This window comes from Stenella coeruleoalba, assembly GCF_951394435.1.
Source record: "Stenella coeruleoalba genome assembly, chromosome: 2".
NCBI lineage: Eukaryota > Metazoa > Chordata > Mammalia > Artiodactyla > Delphinidae > Stenella > Stenella coeruleoalba.
The window spans coordinates 41557564-41584404 of record NC_137147.1 but is presented as its reverse complement, the minus strand read 5'-3'; the positions used below and the strand labels follow the sequence as shown (position 1 = coordinate 41584404).

Below are 26841 nucleotides of genomic sequence, written 5' to 3'. Positions count from 1 at the left end.
TATTACTATAAGGCCTTGTCTTTTTTTTCCATCACTCTTCAGATGACAGAAAATTAGTGCTATTTAGGTAAAAACACACAGGAAGGCATTCTGTAAAGTCTTCTATCTACAGCTCTCTTTCACACAATTGGCAAATTTATAACTCTCCAAACGAAACCCCTTTATCTCTTACCTGCAAAAAGATTTCAAGTTCTTCTGAAGTTATGTTGACATAGTTCTTCATTAAGGCTGTTTCAGCATCCAGAAAGGAATTTTTCAACTCTTGCTGAATGTCTGTCTCCAAAGCTTGAAATATCTTTGCTCCCATCAAGTAGTAGCACATACAAGCAATCAACAGTATGTACCTAGAGACTTAAGGAAGCAAACGGCTCTGTTAAAAAGCTAAAGACCAGTGCAATGACAAACAGAGGAGGTCAGATTGCTTTAATATAAAATGTCTCCTCCCACAGAACAAAACAAAATTAAAAAGGTCTCTTCGGGCTTCCTTGGTGGCCCAGTGGTTGAGAGTCCACCTGCCGATGCAGCGGACGCGGGTTCGTGCCCCGGTCCGGGAAGATCCCACATGCCACGGAGCAGCTGGGCCCGTGAGCCATGGCCGCTGAGCCTGCGTGTCCGGAGCCTGTGCTCCGCAACGGGAGAGGCCACAACAGTGAGAGGCCCGCGTATCGCAAAAAAAAAAAAAAAAAAAGGTCTCTTCCCCATAAAGAAAAAGAGCAATCTTATATTTAAACAAATATACAAAAGTAAACAATCCCAAAATATTCATGGCAAAATGAAATTTGACCTTCAGTTGTATCCTGACATGAAATATTTGAAAACTTAGGGGGAAAAAATTCTGTTTCTGGGGATGTTAGTTAACTTAAAAGTTGAGGAGGGGACTTCATCAAATACCACTATTTAATCACTCACATGCTGGCATTTAGAGGCAGATGAGTCCAATACAGCTATTCTTAGGGAAATAATTATTGTAGGTTCAAAAATATGTATTGTTACTTAGTTTGCCAAATCCAGATGAATTTGGATGGATTATTTACCCAGAGGTCTCTTTTTCTAATCCTCATTTCCTGTTCCTCTCTGTGCTGCTCAGTATGAAGGAATAAAAACTACCTATTGAGTAGAAAGATAACCATTATCTTGATGAGATCTGACTCTTAATATTAAAGACAAGGCAGGGCTTCCCTGGTGGCGCGGTGGTTGGGGGTCCGCCTGCCAGTGTAGGGGGCGCAGGTTCGTGCCCCGGTCTGGGAGGGTCCCGCGTGGCGGGGAGCGGCTGGGCCCGTGGGCCGTGGCCGCTGGGCCTACGCGTCCGGAGCCTGTGCTCCGTGGTGGGAGAGACCACAGCGGTGAGAGGCCTGCGTACCGCACACACACACACACACACAAAAGACAAGGCAGCCAAATGATTGTCTTGATTCTCAGAGAAATTCTTTGTAAATATCCTTGATTTTTATATAGTGGTCCCATCAGATCAAACCTTCCTCCCTACTAATCTCTTCCATCGGAAACTGAATCAGATCTCAATAGTATAAGCCTCTGGGACTGTGGGATAACTTTGTTACTATTTGATTTACAAACTAAAAATTAGCCTTATATTATGGAAATGTCGTAGTCCTAACAATTAAAAACACTTCCTCAAGTATTAAATATTGAAGTCAATATACCAGTTGGAGTAAATACTTTAAAATACCAAGTGTACTAGTATAGAAACAGATAGATAGATAGATAGACAGATGATAGATACATAGGTAGGTAAATAAACAGATATTCTTCAAAGGACAATAAATTTAATCTCTCTATATACAAATAGTTCAATTTATGTAAAAAGAATAAAAGTGGGTACTTTAATTTTCTTCCAGATTTTGGTATGATAATATTGTTTTCCAGTCTGTTTAAACTAAAGAATAATATTAGGTTTCAAAAGAAAGAGACCTGAGTTAAGTAGGATCTATCAAATTCATTTTTATTTATATTTTAGTTTATAAATAAGGTAAAAAATTAATTTCTAAGATTCACCATGAGAGTATTAAAAATGAAAATGCATCCAGTGATTTGTCAAGAAACACTTATTGTACTATTAGGAGAAAACAACCCCCAGGGAAGTCTTCACTCAAGACTAGGCTAGAGCTCATCAGGCTAAGCTTCTACTAAAATAGAACATCTTAAAGCAGTCCTGCCTTTAAAAGAAGATTTTCCTTCATCTTCATTTATCATGCTTAGGCAATACTCCTTCAGCATCTGAGTGGTGATTTAGAACACTTTGAGTAATCTCATGTCAACATCATAATTCTTTCTGGAATCTTGGGAGGAGCTAGTTCTATAAACAGTCCCCCTCCACTTAGTTACAATGTACTAGTTTCCCATGATTGCTGTAACAATTTACCACAACCTCAGTGACTTAAAGAGCACGAATTTATGATTACAATTTTGGAGGTCATAAATTCAAACTGGGTCTCATGAGCTAAAGTCAAGGTGTTGGCAGGACTGCACCCTCTGGAGGCACTAGGGGAAAAATCTGTTTCCTTGTCTTTCCAATTTATGGAGGTTGTCTGCTTTCCTTGGCTCATGCCTCACCCTCCATCTTCAAAGTCAGCAGTACAGCATCTCAAGTTTCCCTCTGATGCTAACTTCACTGCCTCCCTCTTTCACATGTAAGGACCCTTGTGAAATTGTGCCTATTCTCATCATCCTGAGTAATCTCCCTGTCTCAAGTTCAGCTATGTCTTTAGAGAATTGAAAATTAAAACAATTATGAGATGCCATTACACCTATTAGTGTGGTCACTGCCAGCACCAAATGCTGGTAGGGATGTGGGGCAACAGGAGCTCTCATACATTACTGGTGGGAATGCAAAATGCATCACCACTTTGGAATACAGTCTGGCAGTTTTCTACAAATCTAAACAGACTCTTACCATATGATCCAGCAGTTATGTCCCTTCCTATTTACCCAGAATAATTAAAAACTTATGTCTATATAAAAACCTGCACATAAATGTCTATTACATCTTTATTCATAATTGCCAAAACTTAGAAGCAACCAATATACTCTTCAATAGGTGAATATAGTCAAACTGTGATAAATTTATACAATGGAATATTATTCAACATTTCAAAGAAATGAGCTATCAAGCCATTTAAGACATAGGGGAAATATATATTGCTAAGTGAAAGAAGCCAATCTGAAAAGACCACATACTATATGATTCGAACTACATGACGTTCCAGAAATGGCAGAACAATGGACACAATAAAAGACCAGTGGTCAACAACCAAAAAACAAAAACCCCAATTCAAATATGGGCAACAGACTTGATTAGACGTTTCTCTAAAGAAGATATACAAATGGCTAAAAAAGCACATGAAAAGATACGCAACATCATCATCATCAGAGAAATGCAAATCCAAACCGTAGATAGGGACTGATATATTGTAGATGACCACTAAGTTCAAACTGTAACTATTAATAAATGGTAACTGTTATTAATCACAGAATTATTATGTTTGATATGGGTCCTGAATCTTATTCATCTAATATTTCTCACAATAATTTTACAGTGATACTTAGTGATTATATATCACTGTGTATATTGTGTATAGGTCTGCAGTATATGTCTGCTCTATGGATTGATTAGTCAGGATTCATTTGGTTAAAAGTGATAAAAGCCCAACTCAAATTTTCTCAAACAAAAATAAGAACTGTATTAGCTCACATATCTGAAAAATCTAGTCATGGATGACCCATGAGGCAGACATTGGGGCTTGTCCAAACACGTATCTCTCTGTAGTAAAATTCTGAAGACTTTTGTCTGGCTTTGGGAACAGGCCCAGCCATCAAGCATGACAAGGCAGAAGTCTCAAAGAGTTAATGTCCCTGAAAGCAACAACAAAACAATGATACACGGGGAGCTGGTGAATCAATCCTCCAGCTTCCTCACCGCTCAGAGAGGATGACCCTTACACACGGCCTGTATGGTCTCCCAAGTTCCTCAGTGGGACTGAGCCTCAGTTGCCCACATGCTTGAAAACGTATCCTTGACAGTCTTCCTTCAATTCTCAATCTCAATTTTCCACTTCCTTTCCAGTATTTTCCGTGTTCACTTCCCAACTTAATTACTTACGCTCAGTGTCATGGCATCACCCCAACATATGAACAGCAACTGTAACCCCACCAAGTATTGCCTCTAGCTGGGGTCATTCCTAGGTCTTAGTAAGGCATTCTACTAGGCAAGGGTCAGAGTGATGAGGAACGAGCTCAGAGGGTTGAGCTTCTCGCAGAGTCAGAGTTGGAGGGGAACAGAGATTTAGGGAATTGACAAATGATGGAATTCATCCTAGTGGTTTCTTGGTCTCTTAATCTTCTTAGTCTTCCTTAGTCTTAGGGAAGGTGGAAAATCAATTTAATTTTGGTGTCCTCCTTGATACTAGTCTATCAGGAATCTTGGAAGAGTCAAAGGAAGAATGTTGGAGAAGTGGGAGTGGGGACATTGCCCCAGGAGCTGGGGGAGAGGTTATCTTCCTAAGAGGATATAGAATTCTGTAGCCAAGGCCATCACGTACAGCCCGGGAGACTGTGCATGACTCGACTCCAGAGCCCACCATCTACAGAGACTCTAGTGTTAATGGCAACCCCTGGAGTTGTGCCATGCCACATCTGCATCTATATAGAAAGTCCTTATCTGTGGCTCTCTCTCATATTTTGATAAAATAGTTAAAGCTTGGGAAGGGGTGCTCTTACCAGGAACATTGTTAATAATAGTGAGAAATTAAAACAGCCTAATCAATAATGTTTGTTAGTAAAGAGAATCTAGCAGACTTTTAAAAATGTGGTACATCTATATAAGACGTGGAAAGGTGTATGGATGTGTAAAGTAGAAAAGGAAGGGTATAAAATTGTACTTATTTTTTATTTACATTTGTATTTAAATGCATCTGTATGTTTTGGTATCGACTCAAAAGGACTGTGACAGATATAATGAGCCCTAGGACAGAATTCTCATTGCTGTATCTCCTGATGCCAAGCTCTAAGATAAGAGGCCCTTTGAAAGCTTTATGTAGGCTTTCAGTGAAGCTGCCTGCCATCTGTCTAACTCAGGTCCGGGATCATGCTGCCCATGTTTTTATAACTAAACCTGCTAGACACAGTCCCAGGAAAAAAAGATGAACAGGGTAAAGATTAAATATAAAAGCACAGTGTTGAGTGTATCTTACCATTTGAAATGAGATATAGCCAGTCGTGCTCTGTGAAGTCAGCTGGGAATTAGGATCATATCTGCACAATAACTGATGCCCAATTTCTGAATTCTCTAGACCTGTGTACCTGTCTGCCATCCCTGACTCACCTTCTCAAGTGGACCTACTGACTAGAAATGAAACCTTAGGTAGGGACTTGGTCTGTACACAATGACATCCTTGACAAAGCTCCCATTTTGATTGTCTTCTTTCTGTGTTTGAATCGATCACACACACACACACACACACACACACACACACACACACACACACACACACACACACACACACACAATGCACCCCACCCCTGGCCAAGAAAGCTTAATGTTTAGTTTGAGTCATCTGACTCTGTTTTTCTACTCCTTTGTGAAGAGGAAGTACGCAGCCATACTTTAACCTATTTGATGTGACTGTAAATGTTATGGATCCTCAAAAATAAAAATTGGTGTTGCAGTGATAATTTTGGTTGTTCATTTTTAGGCATGAACTTGAGATCCAAGGGAGTACATTAACTGAAATCCAATGGATTTCTTATTTTTGCTGTATGAGAAAATAACAAAGCCCTTTAAAAAAAATCTCAGCTAAAAAATTGTAGGGATTCTCAGTTGAATCTAAAAGATTGTCCAAAGTTCCTTGGGAAAAAAGTGAAGCTGTCCCAACCTGATGCCAAAGAGCTTCTTTATATATACAATTAGAAGAATGTCAGTTTGTTCAAGATATGGCAGAAAAAGTTGATTTTTAAAGCTCATGATTAAGGGGGAAAAGTTCCATGTCTTCATTAGTTACATGTATGCTATCATGTTCAATAATTTATATTTTCTATGTGTATGTTATGTTGTTTGTTTCCTTTTAAAAATAAGTTCTTGAGCTTTCTAAAAGAACTCTAAACTTGTAACTCTGAATTTGTGGCTTTAATGTAAACCATCTGGGTTTTTAGAAGGTGTTTGAATGTCTCTAGGCTTCAAAAAATGTTTCTGTTTGGAAAAGATACCTTCCAAGTCACCAATTAAAATACTTGAGAATATAAAGCTTCCATTTATAAAAGGAGTACAAACAAACATTTTTTCAAACTTCTGTTTGAAAGAATATGCATAACTGTTTTTGCATGAAAAATGAAAAGATATGTATGTTTCTCATTTCGAGATGAATTCCTAATCAGTTCATCTAAGATGTTATTATAAATTAAACTGTGGGTTGTTTTTTTTTTTAGTGACTAGGATGATGAACTTGTGAGCTGAGAAACTGTGTTTTAACTAATACGTTTCTTTCTCAACAAAAAATTTATGCAAAAAAATAGTTTTATTTCTATACATTTCAGAACTGTAGCATGGCAAAATCACTAATATATAATCTTATGTATGTAAATTGGAATATAGGTTCAGCTGTACATAACAGAGATCCAAAATAACAGTACCTTGAATAAGTTAGTTAGAAGTTAATTTTTCTCTTGTTCACCAGACTGGAAGTAAATGGTGCAATCCTGGCTTAACAGATTTACTCCATGAGGTCATTCAGGGACCCAGACTCCTTCTACGTGGTTGTACCATCTCTAGGATGCTCCACTTATTCTCATGGCCCATGATGGCTCACCACCTTATCCACAGTTGAAGCAAGGTAGAAAAAAAAGGGCAGAGTAGAGCACACCTCCTCCACTTTAAAGGCACAAGCCTAAATTTACACACACTACCACCATTTATATACCATTGTCCAGAACTTAGTCTCATGGCCATATCTAGGTGCAAGGGATGCTGGGACTTCGAGAAAATTCAAGATCTCTCTTATTATAGAGGAAGGAGAGTTGGTATTAGGGACAGCTAGAAAGCAGTCTCTTCCACAGACTACCCCTTCAGCTACCCAAATATCCAAGTGCACATGACTTACTTTCCTTTTTCCCACAGAAGATACTCCCAAAGTCCCATCCAAGATATCATCAAGTTCATAGTCCAGATCTCTTGGCGATGAGCATTTCTCTCCATTATGTGGCTCCTCCTGGTCTGATTGCCTACAGTCTAAGAAAAGTTCTATTCTTACCAACAGTGATAGATTTGGAACAGAAAAGGGAAAAGGAGGAAACACAGCACAGTCACCATTTCCATAGCAGTAATCAAGTCCTTCTGTTCACCAATCGTGAGGATCCCTGTCCTGGTGATGGAGCAAGTCCCTGATTTAGCTCTGAGAGGAATCCCCTAGTGTCTAAGACTCCTAGTTCTGGGAGGGTAATTCCTTGCCCCCTGGCCCCTGCAGCCACATCTGAAGGGCACTGGAGAGTAAATGTTTCTTGGGGAACAAACAGCTTGTTTGTGCAGCCTACTTCCTGTTGGAGCATGTTTACAAGTTTGGTGGGGGCTTAGAGAAGCAAGACTACTACATATGAATCATAAGTTCATACTCGTACTTCCAATTCCAATCAAACACTACAAGATTCTTCATCTCCTTGTCCCACGTTATGTTTGTACCACCTTAATCTTTCAGTAAGAGCCTGCTTCCCATCAGTATCAATGTAAGTATCTATCCATCCATCCTCATTTGCTCAGTTCTAAAATATGCATAAATAATTTCAGGATGACTACATCAATATCTCTACTACTATTAAGTAATGTTTAATATTTCTTTAAGTCCTTTTTGTCCTTGGAATATGTTCCACTAAGGGTGTACATCAAAGCACTATATTCAAAAGTCACTTGGATTAATTATTTTTGCTCTGTGCAGTTATGTTATTGTTTTGATACATGTTGAGGTTCATTTGTTTCTGTTTGTATTCAATGTCAGGGTTTTTCCCATGCTTTCTGAATTATCAATTATTTTTGACCAATAGAAATACCAGTGAAAACATATCCCCCAGAAAAGGAGATTATATGGAAAAGGTTGATTTCCTTGGTGTTTAAGGTACATTTCTACACCCCTCCCCCCCCAAAATAGGCAAAAGACACAGAGATTCAGCGAGAAAAATTATAACTGGTCAGTGAATATATGAATTAATAGCACCTACCTCATTGCACTATTCTGAGAAGAAAATAAGATGCTTGGTTATCACAGTGGTTGGCCACACAGTAAGTCCTAAATTAATGCTAGCATAATAATGATCACAATCACTGTTCTGGGGAGTAATCTCAAAAAAAACGATATACCATTTTTCACATTTCAGATTAGACAAGTTTTTAAAAATTATTTTTAATATAATGGTAATAGGTAGTATTGGTGACAATATTAAGAAAACAACTATTGTCATATACTTTTGTGGAGGTATAAATTATTATCTTTTTGGCAGGCAACTTAACAATATGCATCAAAAAACCTTAAAGTTTTATAAACTCTTACTCAGTAACTGCTTTTTAAGGCAATTACCGTAAGGGTGTAATCAAATAAATATGACAAGATATATGTACAAGTGTGCTTGCAGGCCTAGAAACTAAAAAGAGCCAGAAATAAACTAAAAGTCTATTTATAAAGAATTGGCTACATGAATTATGATGCATCCAGCCTGTTTTAATTTTCTTTAGACCAACTGAATAATTCAACTGTTTTAAGGTCTTTTTACCATCAGACATTTAAAAAGAAAAATAATTCTAATTTTCTTTTTAGAACAAAATGAAAGCTACAGCTATTGCCAGTGACATTCCCCACCCCTCCCAACCCTCTCACTTTTGTTTTAGTGAAAGACTTTCATGGATTCAGATATATTCCCCTTCAGAATTAATGTGTTTTTCTCCTCCTGGGTCATAGGTCATCTACGAAAGTTCACAAGATTTTCAACTTAGAATGATCTAGAAGGAAAAGTTTGAGCAGGGTTTCATCCAAGTAGGATACAGATAATACTGACTGCAACAGCCCCAGTGTATCCAGAGCTTGCAGCATTTATAGTGACTCCCCAGATTTCTGTCCACCAGAATTGATAGCTTTTTATCCCAGTTCAAAGCTATTACATCAGAAGGAGTGGGGGCATTAACTCCCTTTGGTATATATTTCACTTTAAGACTCAGGAAGAGAGGAATAGGTCAAACTAACATTGGCTCAACTGTTTTATCTAACATAGGGAAACAAGTCTAATAAATTAGAATATTCTTCTGCCTGGGTCCTGCTGACCTTCACAAAACTATCTTTTAATTCATGAGAATTCTCATGATCTTAACTCTGAATATGTGTATGGTCTTGGTTACTGTTTTTTTACAGCAAGAGGAAAAGCATCTGTAGAGGAAAATTCCCACTTAAAGACAGACTCCTGTTCACCATCATAGTCCCAGCCCCCAAGTTAGATCCTTACAATCAGGATGGGAAATCTGTCACTACCGCATACAATGGAATCCTATACAGCCTTTAAAAGAGATGATATAGATCTATATTTGTTGATGTTAAAATATACATCTGGTAAAATTTTAAGTTAAACAACTTGCAAACAACTATGTGTGGTGTTATACCATTTTTATGGAGAATCTAGAAGGATATATAATGAAATACTAACTATCTGAAATATTCCTTAAACTAATTATTTTTATGGCTATTCATACAATCTCTATATTTTTAATCTGGTTGTTTTATTTTTATAATTATTGAGGGTTTTTTCCTAATCTTAATCATTCTTGACTTTTATTACACCACTTCATCTCATTTTATAACACTTTATCTTAACATCTTCTTTGTATGTGGAGGTACAAAGTAAGTTCACATCTCCTTTTAAGGTTTCAACTAAAGGTTTGAGTCTACATCTTCCCTTAGCAGAGTGACCCCTTGATGATGACACCATATGTCCCTGGGACCCTGTTTTTGGTCTAAGGCATCAGGCCAGAGCTGGAGCTACCCTGTGAGGCAGGACGGGTTCCTGTCTTCACTCCACTAGACCCAACACATCAGTCTTCCTTGGCAGTCACTTCATGCTGCCTCTTTCTCTCCATGTGATGATTTAAATATTTCTTAGTGTGTGTTCCCATATAGGAACCTGCTGGGCAAGTCTATTTGTAAAACAATTTAATAGCCTTCCTTGTAAGAACAGATAAAAGGGGAATGTACCACTTTATCATCCAATAAACAAAGATGTTCCTTTGGTTTTGACTTTAAAAAAAAAATGTGTGGCCTAACAGTTTGCCCTAGGATAGTCTATTTAGTAGCTAGAAATCCATTCTTAAAGTGTCTTTTTCAATCCCAGATTACTCCCTTTAAATCTGAGAATAAAGCATACAAATTGATATTTTCTGTCATTAACACAAAGACCCTCCTCCAAAGCAGCAATCCTTGAATTGTAATCTACAGGTCAAATAAATCAGATTCTGGCGTAAACCTAATGGTGGACTTAAGGAGTGCTTTAGGTTCTATATCACATTTTGACTGATTTCAAGTGAAATCACACAGTCATGTCTTTAGAGATGACAGTCAATCAAGATCATCATTGCCAGCGTTCAGACCTCCCTGTGGACTTTCCACGCATGACAGCGGCAGGTTTCCCCACCTGTGAGCTGCTTTCCCAAACACCTTCGCTGCCTTCATCATTCAGGTCCTCTCAGCTTTGTGCCCCTTGGTTATACACCTTACTAACTTTGGCTCATCTCCGTGGGCCTTAAGAAGTATTAACTCCCTTTATGAAAATGCATTGTAAGTAGCCGGGCGACGGAGCGTGTGTTTCCAAAATGGCGGCAGCGATGGATGTGGATACCCCGAGCTGCACGAACAGTGGCGCGGGCAAGAAGCGCTTTGAGGTGAAAAAGCGGAATGCGGTAGCCCTCTGGGCCTGGGATATTGTGATTGGTAACTGTGCCATCTGCCGGAACCACATTATGGATCTTTGCATAGAGTGTCAAGCCAACCAGGCGTCTGCTACTTCTGAAGAGTGCGCCGTCGCGTGGGGAGTCTGTAACCATGCTTTTCACTTCCACTGCATCTCCCGCTGGGTCAAATCACAGCAGGTGTGTCCGTTGGACAACAGAGAGTGGGAATTCCAAAAGTATGGGCACTAGAAAAAGAATTCTTCCATCAAGCTCAACTGTTTCATTAGCCATTTAATGACTTGCCCTCCTGTTACTTAATTATAAATTAGATAGAACCGTGTTTTTTCTGCTTTGTCTTTTCAGTTTGCTATTCCTGCACCCATATTGTATTCTGTGTCAAAAAAAATCCAGTTGGATTCTAGAAAAAAAAAATGCACTGTATGATGATTTACTTTAACTACACAGGTTTTGGGGTTTTTTTTTTTTTTTTTTAGCACAATCCTCTCTACAAACTCTTTTCAACAACATTTTTAAGCAGTGAAAATCTCCCTCTCCCCAACAGGAAAGCATTACATGGAACTTCAATAGATGAGAAAGATCAAAGCTGCTCTGGTTAGAACCAGGCAGGGGGTTCACCCCTAAAATTCTATTCATCTCTACTCCCAAACCAAGGAGCCCCCAAATAATTTCAGAAAACCTGTAAGCTTAAAAACAAGAGGTAAAAATATAAACAAACCATAAGTTTATATCAAACAGAAATTTGGTTCACTGAAAAAGGAACTGAAAGCAGCCATCCAAGTATACCTGAAGCACTCGCAAGTTTTAAAAAAAAAAAAAAAAAAGGTCTTAAGACTTCAATTTGGGGACTTCCCTGATGGCGCAGTGGTTAAGCATCCACCTGCCAATGCAGGGGACACGGGCTTGAGCCCTGGTCTGGGAAGATCCCACATGCAGCGGAGCAACTAAGCCTGTGTACCACAACTACCGAGCCTGTGCTCTAGAGCCCGCGAGCCACGACTACTGAGCCCACGTGCCACAACTCCTGAAGCCTGCACACCTAGAGCCCGTGTCGGCAACAACAGAAGCCACTGCAATGAGAAGCCCACGCACCACCACGAAGAGTAGCCCTGGCTCACCGCAACTACAGGAAACCTGCGTGCAGCAATGAAGACCCAACAGCCAAAAATAAATTAAAAATAAATAAATTTATTTATTTATTTATTTTAAAAATTTAAAAAACCCTTTAATTTGTTCCATTCACTTAGCTGAAGCTAGTAATGAAGCCAATAACATTTTACTTTGCATATGCTTGCATCTAGTTCAGCTCAGACTTTATTTCATTGACCACATTCTATGGGCAGATCTTATCATGTTCTGAGTGTTAGAGAATGGCTCTGTCCTGCCCCATTGCCATGAATAAGTCAGATTGTAGTAGCTTTACTTAAAATACAGAAGAATACTAAAATAAATGTGTGCTTTACACTTGTGGTAGTCTAGAATTCAGACAGAGATAGGTTATCCTGGAAGGCAACAATATTTACCCAGTGTCCAGTGACTTACAGGGTCACCTGCCTTGTTCCATACTTCTTCTGGAAAGAAATGGTAATAGAGCAAGTTCTTTTACGTGTGAAGTTGTTCGTTCTTGTTTGTTAACATTATTCTAATCATGCAGAGACTTTCAGGCCTCATATGGTGCTACATTATGGTCTTGTTTTTATCAACATTTGTAACAAGGCACATCGCCTATATTTATTAATATGGTACATACAGGTATAAGTCAATTCAATTGTACTTTAGAATTTAGGGTCAAACGACAGGATACAGAAGCACAGGCTAATATACAACTAAGTAGATTATCTCATACAAACTGTAGTGCTTTGGGATTTTTCCTTGGGTACGAGGATAGTACCTATGCGCTCTTCATCCAACTGAAAATTCCAATAGACCCAGTTAAAACATGTAAAGCGTTTTAGTGGCAAAGCGGACAGACATGTATGCAGGTGGTTACACAAAGCCAGAGACAAGCCAGCATGCTCTCAAACAAAGGTTCAGCTCCCAGATTCCCACAAGGATTATCATCAGCACTGAGTGAGAATTCCACCAGGCAGAGGAAGCTTCTCTTCATTCCTCTGCCCACCCTCACTCCCACCATTCTTTCCCACCTGCTGCCAACTGCTCTGAGCACAACCTGTTCACCAGGTGAAGGAACAGATACAAAACGACCCCAGCACGTTTCTGAATGTTTACTGTGAGACAAGGGAAGGAAAGGTCAGTTTCCCAGGCACAGCTTCCCTTCACGGGCTTGGACTTTAGGCCCACCAGTTTAGTTCTGCAACATGATCATGCAGACAGGATAAAATGGATTTTAAGATAAAAAATGGTAACCAGGAAGTGTAGAAGGAGACAGGCAATCCCACCTGAATTATTTCGAGGATAGTGAAACTTATTGTATAGGTTCCCTAAGTTAATGCCTTGCCAACTGGTTTGGGGGTGATCGTCATTTTATTTATTTAGTTTCGGCATGTCTTCTAGCCCTGCCTGTAGTATATAATGAAAAACAGAACCAGGTTCATGGAGTCTTCTCTGTGCCTGTTTTGCAAACTGTTCATAAAAGCAAGACTTCAAAAAAAGAGACCACAAATGATAGAAAGGGAAAGAATAATTTGATGGTTTTATAAATGTATATAGTTTACCTTTGACCAGATACTTAAAAGCCAAGATATAAAATGGAGGAAAAAAATCACAGATTTTCTCATACTGGTTACAAATATTGATTTGAAGGAAAGATTAAAAATAAAATATAATTTCATAATGTAGTATAGACCATAGTGAGACTCAACATTAATAACCAGGTAAGAATCCACCTTGGTACACAGAGACACAATATAGGGAAAGAAGACTTGTTAGCAATGTCAGGTAAGGACAAACCTCAAATGACTAAACAGGTCCCTAGAGAACACTATGTAGCACACAAGTATTTTATTGTTTGGCCAGCTGGTTATATCATTAGCTGCTGTGAGCATGCATTGGGCAGCATATAGAAATAAATGGTTTGTAATACGTTTTGAAGACAAAGTCTTCAGTCCCTAACCAGACTGTCTTGGAATTTGCCTTATGTGTGGTATGTTAGCAGTCCCATGATGGTTGAAATCCACTATTTCATATTAACAAAGAATTACAACAATGCAAAATTTTCTCTTTCCTCCTCTTTTTCCCCAAGCAAATGAAGTGTGTTTGTTTTCTGTGTGGGGTCTCCAAATCCACAAAACGTAATTTACCTCTGTACTCTGTGACTCATACTGCTTTTAGTTAATATCATCTGGCCTTGTGCTAATTTTTATTATTGTCTAGTTCAATTTTTGGAAGTTAGTTCTCAGTCATTAACATAATAAACTTAAATAATGGCTTTTGGCTGAAACAAGAGGAGCATCTGTGAGAAATCTACAAAGATTAAGACATCATCATGCCACCCGACAGAGACAGAAGTGTGACAAGATCTCACAAGAAAACCTAGTGTTATTATGCCAGGACAGGAATGGTGCATTCCAGAAGGGCTGGCATTTCCCTGACTCCGCTGCATCCACTGTGTCAGCCCTATCATTCATCCTGCTTAAAGGGAAACCCAGAACACCTCCATTTCTGTCCCTATTCAAGGAACAGTATCTTCAAGGATATATATAACTTGAGAAACAAAATTCTGAAAAGTGTACCTCTTCAAGTCAAATTCTCATGTCATGGAGAAAACCTAAAAACACATGACAGGATAACACTCTAAAAATGAGGGTCCCATGAATTCTCTAATGTGGTTTAATTTACATAGAGCCAAAGGAAGCACAAGGACCCAAAATGTGGCTATAAAATCTCACTTATTTTGTAAAGTTAGAATAAAATTGGCATAATACAATTATCCTCGCCGTTCTTCTAGGGTCCTTTCATCTGGTGTCTGTCAATGAAGGATGCAGTTTGTCTTGGGTCCGCTTTCCAAGAAAGGACAAAAATCTCTTCTTTTTTTTTTTTTTTTTTTGCATATAGCCTTAAGCAATTGACTTTTTTTTTTTGGAATGAGATGTCAATCCTAGCTTTATTTCCTTAGTAGGAAACTTTCTGCCATATAAAATGCAGGCACAATGGAAATCTCTTTATACTTTAGTTCCCTCTCCCTTTTTTTTAAACAAAATACTACATGCCAACTTGCAGGTGAAGCTTTGGAAGCCCTAATTTTTCTCTTCGAACCCTCAGTTGCCAAGGGTGGCGTTGGAGAGGAGAGATGCTATTTCACATACATACCCAGCCAGGTTTCCTCTCAATTACTAGTAACACCTGGTATCCCTCTAGGGTCTATTTGAGACCCATAGTTATTTCTTTACCATGTAAATGATTAAAAATACCCCTTTCCCAATACCCTGGTTCTTCCAGACTTCACTACTGGCACACCAGTGTAAGAAAAATAAATAAGTCAATTCCTAATTCCATGGTTGTGATCTCTGCCTCACAAAATGATAATCAACAGGAAGAGTGGTTCATAAGTCTGAACTAGCGATTCTAATACCAAATGTAAGATAACTGCTTTCCTTAGAAACCATCAATCTACTGTTCTCTCTTCACTATTCCTTGTGGATCCAAGACCCCTCTCTCCAGGGACATGTTTGGCTTTCAATAGTGTGGGGAAAAATTCTTTATAAAATGCAAGTAATTTTAAAAAGACCACCCACTTTTAATTTACTTCTATGCTTTATCTTTCTATTGGCAGGAAAGCCAGATTTTCAAACCAATATCTCATTTAGGCCTGGGAAGATATTTAGCCTTAATGGATATGCCAACTCCTGTCTCCTGAGTATAAAGAAGTTCCTTTAACCACTGGATACATTCAGGTTGGAGCAAGAAAGAACACTCCTTGTACATGAAGCGACATGTGCTTTATAAGCACCTCAGAAATTACTACCAGCCTTTTTACTGAGCTGTAGGAGAATTCTAAACTCAACTCTAAGGTCAAAGGAAATACATCAAAAATCAATATTTACATGCATGTGTCTTTAGCAATTATAACAAAATACAAATTTTAAGATAGAAAAAAGTCTGAGATCTCACTATGCCCGAGATTAGCGGTTTATAGAATCCTGCCTGACATCTGTGGACCATCCTTCCTTAATTACGCAGATATTCTGGTGTGTTCTGGGGGGTTTGCAATGTACCACTTCTCCTTGAAGAGTGGTCTGAGAGCTGTGCCCGCCTAAGTGTCTGTGACTCTTTCCTCCTCGTGACTTATCAGTAGATTGGGGCAAGAGCCTGATACACATTAAAGAGCGAGAGCTGTTATTCTGTCTCACCCCGAGAACAGACCATGGCACACCCAGCAGGACTTCACTATCTGTGCAATGAAGGAATGAGAGAAGACTTTAGGACAGTCGATCATCAAAAGCTTCTCGAATGTGTGGGGCTATCTGTAAATGTGGGAGCAGTTCTAAGGATGAGCTGAATAAATGGACTAGAGTGAATGGAACAGACTTATCAGAGGAGATAAGTCTTGAACTGACCATGAGGGCAGAGTAAGTTTCCTGTAAGTAGTAGGCTCTTCATAGAGTCGGGTGGGGTAGGGGACAAGAGCCAGGGCCAGGAGTAAAAGGGGATCGGCAGGGAGATCCCTTCTCTCTTTACATTCTCCACAACCTGTCTCGACAGTGCAAGGTGTTTAAATCCTGGTCCACCATCTGGGGCCTGCCTCCCTACATGCACCATGCAGCCTTCCCTGTTGTAGCCACTTCCCTGGACCCCTTCTTGGAAGCCACATACCAGTCCCCTTGTGACTCCACAGATGGGCAGAGAGGAATGTGCAGGATCCCCAGTCCTTCCTCCCTTCCCAATCCTCAGTAATCTCTCCTGTGTGTCTCCACCTGGTCTCTCAAGAACATTCTCTCTCTCTTTCTGGACACCCAGCATCACCTTATCAATGGGCTTGAAGTTTTGTGAAAGATAGGGAAAGCTTCTGGGGCTTGTGCTTTCCACACCACAAAGATTCCTGGGCTGGACTTCCAGTAGCTCCCTATTAACAAATCTTGGAGAAAAAACAATTCAGGGGGAAAACATAAATAAATATTACAACTAATGAAGCTTCCACAATTTCTGCCGGTAGCTGTAGGTCCTCTTCCTACTTCCTTAACACACTTTAAGTATATATAAATAAAAGTACAAAGTAAGTTGTCAAAATAAAAAAAAAGATGGAAATCAACCCCGAATGCTTGGTTCAAACCCATTCTCTGGGGAACTTAGAATCTAACAGAAAACCTCCAGCACAGCCAAGACCTTTCTTGTCGATGACCATGTTAATTAAATACTACAACAGGGGCTGGTCTGGGAATAGGACTACATGTGACTAAGATAATTAAATTGAGGAAAATACAAACTGAACTGAAGCAAAGAGGTTTGATTTCCTGCATGAGTCATCGAAAGAGAGTGATGATTTGCCTATTTGAGAGATGAGATTAAGTAACTCAGAAAATTTAGTGACATCGAAATTCAGCACCACTAATTTTCTCTCTGCAGCCTGCCAGTTTAGTCTCCTGAGACTTCCCAGTGTCCTGGAAATGAATACATCATGCATGTGCAGCAGCCATGCTAAGCTGAATAAAAGAAATATTTTGTTTGATTTGTACAGTAAAACCACAATTAGCTGAAGTGCTTGGAGAATAGAATATCATGGTTACCTCAGGGTTAGGTAAAGGGTGCTTTAGAAAATGCTGGCGAATTCCCTCTCTCTCTCTCATGACTTTATGTAAAAAGCTGGAGAACACTTTATAAAATCATTAGACTCGGACTTCCCTGGTGGCACAGTGGTTAAGAATCCGCCTGCCAGTGCAGGGGACACGGGTTCAAGCCGTGGTCCAGGAAGATCCCACACGCCGCAGGGCAACTAAGCCCGTGCACCACAACTACTGAGCCAGCGATTTAGAGCCCGTGAGCCACAACTACTGAGCCCTCGTGCCACAACTACTGAGGCCCGCGTGCCTAGAGCCTGTGCTCCGCAACAAGAGAAGCCACCGCAATAAGAAGCCTGTGCACCGTAACGAAGCGTAGCCCCCGCTCGCCACAACTAGAGAAAACCTGCACTCAGCAACAAAGACCCAAGGCAGTCAAAAATAAATAAATGAATAAATAAATTTATTAAAAAAAATCATTAGACTCAGTGAGCCCACTTTCCTGCCTCGGTAAGCAGGGCATGGTGAATTTTAAAAATCCCTTTTAAATTATAAGGAATTTAATATTATATATGTATGTATAATATGTCAAGGAACTTAATATAGTTAAATTATTTAAGTAACAATAATTCTAAAACTTACATGGCCTCTGAGTCACGTTTCAGTGCACTAAGGAAACTAGTCTCACCCTGCTGATTCCGCTATCCCTCAGCAGAGCCCAGAGTATCGTCTGGAGAGGAGTGTTGATGAAGAAGGGGATTCATGCCTCCAACTCCACAGAAAATATGTTGCACAGTCATCTACTCGTTCACACCAGATTTTAACTTGCCCTGGGAATGTTTTTTGAAATGCTCAAATCCATGTATCATGGCTCTTTTGTAGTTTTTTGAAAACTACTGAAAAAAGTATCCATTTACATAGAAGCTCTAATTACTTGAGCTCCAGTTAACTGGGGTTTTCCAGTTTCCCAGCCTCTGTTCTCTCCACTTGGCAGCACTTTGTAGAACAAGATAAAAAGGGCAGCTTCCCCAAGTTGTGGTCAGAAGGGAGTACCGGGAGGGGGCATGCACTGATTTTAGTGAAAAAGAATAATTCGTACTTTGGTTCTGAAATCACTCAATCAATGATGATCGAGTGGCATATTTGCCACTTGGTATTCTAGGGAGTTTCCATTTTATATTAATGCTTAAATTGGGGTCATGGTTATTTCTGTTTCACTTGTTCTCATGGTGGTTGCTTTGCAAGTGTGTGTGTGTGCGTGTGTTTAAACCGAGCCTCTGAACAGTACTGAGGCCAGCACTGGTGTAGGGGTGGAGGCTGCTGCAGAGCAGAGTTTCCACCTCTGGTGTCCATCTCTAACATGGGTGGGCGTGGTGCTCTTCTGGGCGTTTGCAGGGAGCTAAGCTGACTTTACGCAGAGGTTGAGAAAAGTGGAGGCGATCACTGATGTCCTCCTCGCTGCTCAGGCAGCACCATCTCGCTTATTTGGTTAGTACCCATCTCCTGGTTTCCCTGTGGTGCTTCCTGCCTCAGGGCTGTCATTCCTAAACCTTGCCCCTCATCCCCCCTTAGCCATTCCCATGCCCCAGCAGTTCAAAATGTGTGTTGTCCTGCTCCTTTCTTAGGGAGCCTGCTCTCAGCTAGCTATCCTGTGGGATGGGATTTGCCAAGCCTAATTCACACTAAGATTTTAGAGATTAACAACTTAATATGTAAATTCTCCTAAGTAACAGACTCAAAATTTTTTATATCTTTATTGGAGTATAATTGCTTTACAATGTTGTGTTAGTTTCTGCTGTACAACAAAGTGGATCTGCTGTATGTATACCTATATCCCCATATCCCCTCTCTCTTGAGCTTCCCTCCCACCCTCCCTATTCCACCCCTCTAGGTCATCAAGCTGATCTCCCTGTGCTATGCAGCCGCTTCCCACTAGCCATCCATTTTACATTTGGTAGTGATTATATGTCAATGCTACTCTCACTTCATCCCAGCTTCCCCTTCCCCTTCGTGTCCTGAAGTCCATTCTCTATGTCTGCATCTTTATTCCTGCCCTGCCACTAGGTTCATCAGTACTGTTTTTCTAGATTCCATATATGTGCATTAGCATTCGGTATTTGTTTTTCTCTTTCTGACTTACTTCACTCTCTGTGACAGACTCTAGGTCCATCCACCTCACTACAAATAACTCAATTTCGTTTCTTTTTATGGCTGAGTAATATTCCATTGTATATATGTGCCACATCCTCTTTATCCATTCATCTGTTGATGGACATTTAGGTTGCTTCCATGTCCTGGCTATTGTAAATAGTGCTGCAATGAACATCGGGGTGCATGTATCTTTTCGAATCATGGTTTTCTCTGAGTATATGCCCAGGAGTGAGATTGCTGGGTCATATGATAGTTCTATTTTTAGAACAAACTCAAATTCAAACTAGTATTCCTCAAACAGTGTTTTAACCTCCCTTCATCATCCCCATATAAGCATCTGATGGTGGACTTCTAGAAATACCAATAGGGAAGAAGTTTGAAGAAAAAATAGAACTTTCCTGATATCCCTCTGTTGTCACCCTTAAAGTGCCTGCCTACTTCTATGAGAGAGGAAGGGCCTGTGTGGTATCCCCCATTGTACAGAGGTAGCTGCTGTGTTGTTCTAGGATTTATAATCCATTTGGCTAGTTGCTTTACAGGGTCCCCCTACTAAAGTCTCAGAACCAGGAGTAGCAAGGATGTCAGCTTAACAGAATACCATGTAAGAGAGCTGGTGGAGGGCTTCCCTGGTGGCACAGTGGTTGAGAGTCCACCTGCCAATGCAGGGGACGTGCCCCGGTCCAGGAGGATCCCACATACTGCGGAGCGGCTGGGCGCGTGAGCCATGGCTGCTGGGCCTGCGCGTCCGGAGCCTGTGCTCTGCAACGGGAGAGGCCACAACAGTGAGAGGCCCGCGTACCGCAAAAAAAAGAGCTGGTGGCCTGTAACAACCTAACTGAGAAAAGAATTTGAAAAACAAGAGATACATGTATATGTATAACTGAATCACTTTGTTGTACAGCTGAAACTAACACAACATTGTCAATCAACTGTACTCCAAAATAAAACAAAAAGTGAAAAAAAAAGAGATTTGGTGGCCAGAGAACTGTGATTGAACACTCACTGCATTTTTCTCACTGGCTTGCAGCCCACTTTTTATCATGCTTGTTGCAGTTGTTAACGTCACCAAAGTGGGTCACAGAAATTAAATCCACACCTCAGCTGACCTGGGTAAAGCTAGGACAAAAGGAGAGCTGTTTGTTTTAATTTATTTTACAGTGACTCAAACCCTGTTTACTGTCTCTGGTTATGTTGCTTAGAAACCTCATAATTCTGACTTGACTCCAATTTACAAATGGAACATTTGGAAAACTATGGAAAATTGTTCTTGGAACTCTAGCATCATTCGAGAAAATTTTTTCCATGTTAACTCTGCGTATCTCTTATACGTAAGGACAACTGCATAGATGTAACTTAAAACTATAATTTTGGTTGTTAATCCATGTGTCATAAAGGAGGAAACATTTTCTTCTTTTCCCCAAGTTCCTGCCTCAGATGATAAAAGAGACAATTCTACTAAATCAAAGAAAGGTTTCACCCTCATTTCCTCTATTCATTCTTTCTAGGGAGGAAAGTGACCAAAACTAATAAGCAGACCTGCCCTCTGTTAGGCAGCAACCATTGCCCACCTGTGGCCTCTTGTTCTCTCTGCCACTGCTGGTGCCCACCTCCCTTCCACGTTGTGAGCCCACTGGGGAAGGACCTGTCCCTGAAGCTAAAGGCCAGTGCTTGTCTAGCTGCTTCACCAGGACCAGGTGAGTAGATGTAATTCAAGGCAATAGAAGGAACTCTTGGATCCTAGTCCAAGCTACACTCTCCAGTCCGGCCTTACCAGTAATCGTGCTGTTATTTTAATAGGTTTCTTATTCCTACATCTATTTCTCAGTCTGCCCAGAACTTGAGAGAAGAGTGAATCACTCAAGCCCAACATTTTAATATAATGAAATCATAGAATAGTAGTATATTTACCCCTGGAAGTAATCTTAGAGATCATAATTCCTTCATGTTCTATGAGGAAATGAAGACCTGGGGGCATTAAGCTCCTTGCGCAAAGTTACTTAGGTAGTCAGCGACCATGATGGGATGAAAACTCAGTTCTCTGGACTTTGGATTCAGTGATCGTTCCATTACTGTTATGTTATTCAGAGCCAGCCTTGGTCATGAGCACTTGAAATATTTGTGTCTGTCTCCGTGTCATCCTCTTGGGGGTCTTCAACATCCAAAGATGGCCCTTTAGCAGACAGGTCTTTTCTGATATTCCTCAGCTCCAATGAACCTTTGTCACCACCTCGCTTGAGCCAATCGCTATGAGTCATGCACAGAATACTGTCAATAGCTGAAGTTTCTCTACCACCAAAATCATGAATTTAAGTACTTTTATTTTCTTCTTAGCCTCTTGCCCATCCTTCCTGCTTGCTCATAAATCGCTACCGTTGCAGCTGTGTTTTAACTACACTGAGACCTCCATCAATTGACTCTCTAGCTTCTCCTCCTTGTTTTCACTTTCTCAATATCAAGCTTAGATTCCAGGGCCCTTCATTTCCATCACTCTTCTTATTTATTCCCCTAATCCTACTGATCCTTCATCTTTTCACTAGACCCTAACCAAACAACCTGGGATGAATTTAACTATTCAACTTCCCCGTTCCTGAACATGGGCAAATGAATATTGCTGAAGAAGATCACACAGCCAGGAAAACCTGTCGTGTTATCAATTCAAGGTCTCTAACTTCTCATGTGAAGGTACCATAGCCCAAGAATCTTACTCTGTTTCTCCAGTCATCTCATTCTCATATTCTCAAACCTTGTCCATGTTCCTCAAACCTGAGTCCCTTTCTCCCTCATCTCTCAACAGCAGTTGCCTCCTTGTTTAGGTAAAATACAAATCACCAGGTGAGAACTCCTCAACTTTGCATGATCAAACTCATTTTCTTCTCTTCCCGTCACAAAGGAGGAGGCATACCTCCTTCCCAAAGTCAATTCCTTCACCCATGCTAGGAGCCCCTCTCTCTCACCTCCTGAATACCCTACACAGGTGTTTCTCTCCCAATGCGCCAGAGCACACTTGAGACTCTTGGACTCTTCACACGCCTGTCAGACAAATGTATCTTTGCTATGACTAAGAACCCTCACAGTCATTGCAGAATCTGTCAGACAAAATATCAAGGGATACTGGTCCAGCAACCTAAAGTATTCTAGCACATATTTAAAGTGCGCCATCCCACTCATATAAAGCCAATCCCTCTGTGATAGATTATTTCAATAAGTACTTAAATATGCTGGAGACTCTGTCATCTTCAAAACAAGAAAATGTATGAGCAGTGGACAGAAATGCTCCCTCCATTCTTCTTTATGTCTCTACTACCTTATCTTCTCAAAAGGATGTCTGCACTTTCTCCTTCCATTTCCTCACCTCCCTTCACTCTTTAACTCTCATCTGTTTGTCTCCCCACCTGCCCCTATAACCACCCCTTACTAAGCTCACCAGAGAAAGTTCTCTTTCTCTTCTCACCTTACTTGGTGTCTCAGCAGTATCCATCCCAGAAGACCATCCCTTCCATCCTAAAACATGAAGATGACGTTGTCCTCTCCTCATTTCCTTCAGAATCCACAAGCCATCTGTCTCTCAGTCTGTTTCACTCCTTGATTCTGGTGGGCACTATGATTACCTCCTTAATATCCAGGCTCCTTTATTTTGATAACTGAACCAGTGTTGTCCAGATAGGCAAGCCTCAGGCTCACAACCAATGAGCAGTAGAGAACCTAACTTCACTCTCAACGTTTGTGTGCGTTGTCCATGGTTCAAATTAATCACCATAATCCCATTCTCAAGTTTACCAAATTTTGGCTCAGAGATAGACATGTGACCCAACTCTAGCCAATGAAAGGAGTGCTTTCCCTGGGGACTTCAGAGGGGGAAGCCTCCTCCTTCTCTGAGAAAGTAGCAGACCCACTCTCCCTTTTCGGTGTGGAAAAAGATGCATGTAGCCTTCGAAATTGTAGGCAGCCATCCTGAGACTGCAGAAGGACTCAGCCTTAGAAGGAAGCTAACACCACATGAGGCAGCACCGAGAAGTGGGAGAAAAGAGAACTTGGTGACACAATTAAACTGATGAATCTAATTAAAGCCCATGTCGCCACTGGTTGTTCTTATGTCATAACCCTCTATTGTTCAAGCCAGTCTGGATTGGTCTAATATTTGCAACCAAACTCATTTCTGACTCACTGACTGGCCTTTAATCTTTGGATTTCCTCTAGTATCTGGTTGTTTTTTCTCTTCCCAATTTTCATCCATCCCCATGGCACCAGTAACCGTTTATATGTTGACAATCAAAATTATATCTCTAGACCAGACCTCTCCTCTAAAGGCTAGCTATATATATTCAACTGCTGACTAAGTATCTCCCTCTGCATGGCTCCTAGGTAGCTTATACTCATCAAGTCCAAAACTAAAGTTATCTACTCCTCCCCCTACTCACCCAGGCACTCACATACAACCCATTCCTCCTACAGGTTCCCTGGCTTAATAAATGCACCAAGTCTGAAACTTTTGAGTCCGCTATATCTCTTCCCTCTACCTCACCCCTCATATTCAATCAATTTTCACATTCTGCCAGTTGTACTCCTGAGTAATTCTAACCTATTTTTCTCCATCTTTACTTCCTCTCTCTTAGTCTAAACCTCTGATATCTTTGCCTGAAATATGCAATAACCTCTCCTATCTGGTCTCCCACCTCTACACCTGCCACTCACTAGTGTAGCCACTTTGCAGGCTGAAGGAACTTTGTAAAATGGAAATTCATCATGATGTTCTCTGCTTAAACTTAGTGCCCCAAATCATTATAGTTAATATCATAATCTCACATAAGTTCTTCCCCCAAAGCAATAGTAACTGTTATCGCTTTCTATTTCATTTATTTGGCTCATTTATCAAACTCCTAAGTTCTTTGCAATATGTCATTTACTCTTCCCAAGAACACTGTGAAGAAGCTTATATGTTGCCATTCATTTACAAGGGAGGAAACTGAGGTTCAGAGAGATTAAGCAGCTTTCCCAAGGTTACCCAGCTGGAAATAGGAGAGTTGGAATTTGCTCAGTTCCAGTGGTTGAATTCTGAACTGGTACTTAGTATGACTACAAGCCTCTGTATGACTTGGTCCCTCCTCACCATTCTAGCTTCATCTCAGGAAACTCTTCACAGCTTAATAATCCAGTCATAACAGTCTCTTCCTGTCTCTCAAATATGTAGCCCTTCCTCACCAGTTCTCTATGTCTGGAATATTCTCTCCCTTCTCTGAAACAGGTCAGGTATCAGAACTTGCTGATGGGATGTCTCATAGATATCATCAAAGACCCAGGTTCTTGGGCTTCCCTGGTGGCGCAGTGGTTGAGAGTCCGCCTGCCGATGCAGGGGACACGGGTTCGTGCCCCGGTCTGGGAAGATCCCACATGCCGCGGAGCGGCTGGGCCCGTGAGCCATGGCCACTGAGCCTGCGCGTCCAGAGCTTGTGCTCCGCAAAGGGAGAGGCCACAACAGTGAGAGGCCTGCGTACCGCAAAAAAAAAAAAAGACCCAGGTTCTTTATGCTCTCTGCTGTGACATCCACAGCCTCTGTTTCATCCTTCTGGGCCATGAACTAGCACATGCAGTATTTAGACAAGCAGTAGAAAAGGCTGTTTGGTTCATTTATGGGATTTCCTGGGTCTGATTTTTCTTACAATGATTTGGGCCATTTGCCCTTGGGATAGTTTGACACTTTGGGGCCAGTGGATATAGTTTAAATTGCAGGAATATATTCTTGATAGACTGTATAGTACAACATTAGAGGCTGAAGTTGACAAAATTGGACCACAGCTTGCTGCAAAGGCTTGTGTGGACCTGAGAGCCAGTTCAGTGTCTGACAGCAGGTGGAATTTGAAGATAGCCTCCATGGTCATTATCAATCCACGCACCCTTCTCATGGAACTCAAGCTGAGCACTTCCATAGACTTATCCCTCAGGCTTTCAAAATTAGAGAGATCTGTTATTGCCCACCACTTTCTGGACCAGACCCTCGATTGCTATTCAAACTCAGCATGAAGGATTTTCTTGAAGAATCAGAGAAAGAAGACCTAAATATCACTGTTAAGAAACAGAAAATTGATACTATTCTCATTCAAGAAACCAGGAGCAAATACTGCTACCATGTATAGTTGAGAAAAGAACAAGTTGATTTAAAATTTGTAAGACACAGGATATATGAAGAATGCAGCAATCCTTATCTTTTTATGTTACTTTTAAAAAAGTGATGTTTGAAATGAAAAAGAATGAATATTCAGCATCAAATCATGCAATTACTGGTATTATCTAAATTCTTCTACTAGGTGTTTATTTTTCATAAAATATTGATGTATTTTAACCTATTTAAAATACCTTCAATGAGGAAAATGCCATAGAATAAATTTGTATTGTACGATTTTTTTTAAAATTCTGTAAACTTTCATAGGTATAAGATATGGCAACATGCTTCCTCTTTCACATCTGGCTGAAGAGAGAGTAACTGTTTTTACCCAACTATGGAACAACACTTCTTCCCCCTCAAAACTGAGGCCACCTTAGGCCATGGGCTCTCTACTGCTGAACAAGTAATTGTCACTAGAAGTATGTCATCTGTGACAAGGGGTATGGGATTACTAATGTGGCTTAGACCATTAGTATGTATCCTGGAAGCAGAGGCCAATTTCCCAAACTGTATTGCTGTGACACGGTGACCAAGGGGATGGAGTAGACATTGTTGCATCAGCTGTAATGTTCTCAATATCAACCCTAAACCAGCTAAGTACCATTAATATTTCAAGTCTCAGTTTTAAACTGAGACCGAAAATTAATTCATTCAATGCATATTTTTTGGATTCTAGACATTAAGCTAGGCACTAGGTTTACAATGATGAGCAGAATAGATAGGATCCCTGTCTTGTGGAGCTTATAGTTTAGGGGGAAGGATAGTAGAAACTGAACCCAAGCAAACATGTAATGATAATGCATGGTGGGTGCTCTAAGGGAGAACAATTAGTATAAGAGTAATGGTCAAATTAAGATATGGTGTTAGCTACCAAATGTAAAATAGATAGCTAGTGGGAAGCAGCCGCATAGCAC

The 26841-nt window shown here is 40.4% G+C and overlaps 2 protein-coding genes and 1 pseudogene across 4 annotated transcripts in view; all 3 read left to right on the top strand.

Moving 5' to 3' along the window:
- Positions 1-26841, top strand: part of DAAM1 (dishevelled associated activator of morphogenesis 1) — a 303703-nt gene that overhangs the window by 31622 nt on the left and 245240 nt on the right. Inside the window, exon 2 of one of the 2 annotated variants that reach the window (XM_079909187.1) lies at positions 21273-21461. The exons of the other annotated variant lie outside the window; for it this stretch is intronic. The gene's annotated coding sequence lies outside the window, so the exon portion shown is untranslated. The remainder of the gene's footprint in view (positions 1-21272; positions 21462-26841) is intronic. 2 annotated transcript variants of the gene reach the window in all.
- On the top strand, positions 10740-11247 carry LOC307183032 (E3 ubiquitin-protein ligase RBX1-like). The gene has a single exon (XM_079914933.1). The coding sequence runs from the start codon at positions 10847-10849 to the stop codon at positions 11171-11173; it is 327 nt and encodes a 108-aa protein (XP_079771059.1). The 5' UTR covers positions 10740-10846; the 3' UTR covers positions 11174-11247.
- LOC307182314 (metalloendopeptidase OMA1, mitochondrial-like) lies at positions 16352-25898 on the top strand (annotated as a pseudogene). Its single transcript has 2 exons — positions 16352-16470; positions 25315-25898. The product of its transcript is annotated as a metalloendopeptidase OMA1, mitochondrial-like (transcript).

Bases quoted from the DNA above. Each gene is read 5' to 3' on its own strand.
- LOC307183032 (XM_079914933.1), top strand. From the start codon at position 10,847: ATGGCGGCAGCGATGGATGTGGATACCCCGAGCTGCACGAACAGTGGC.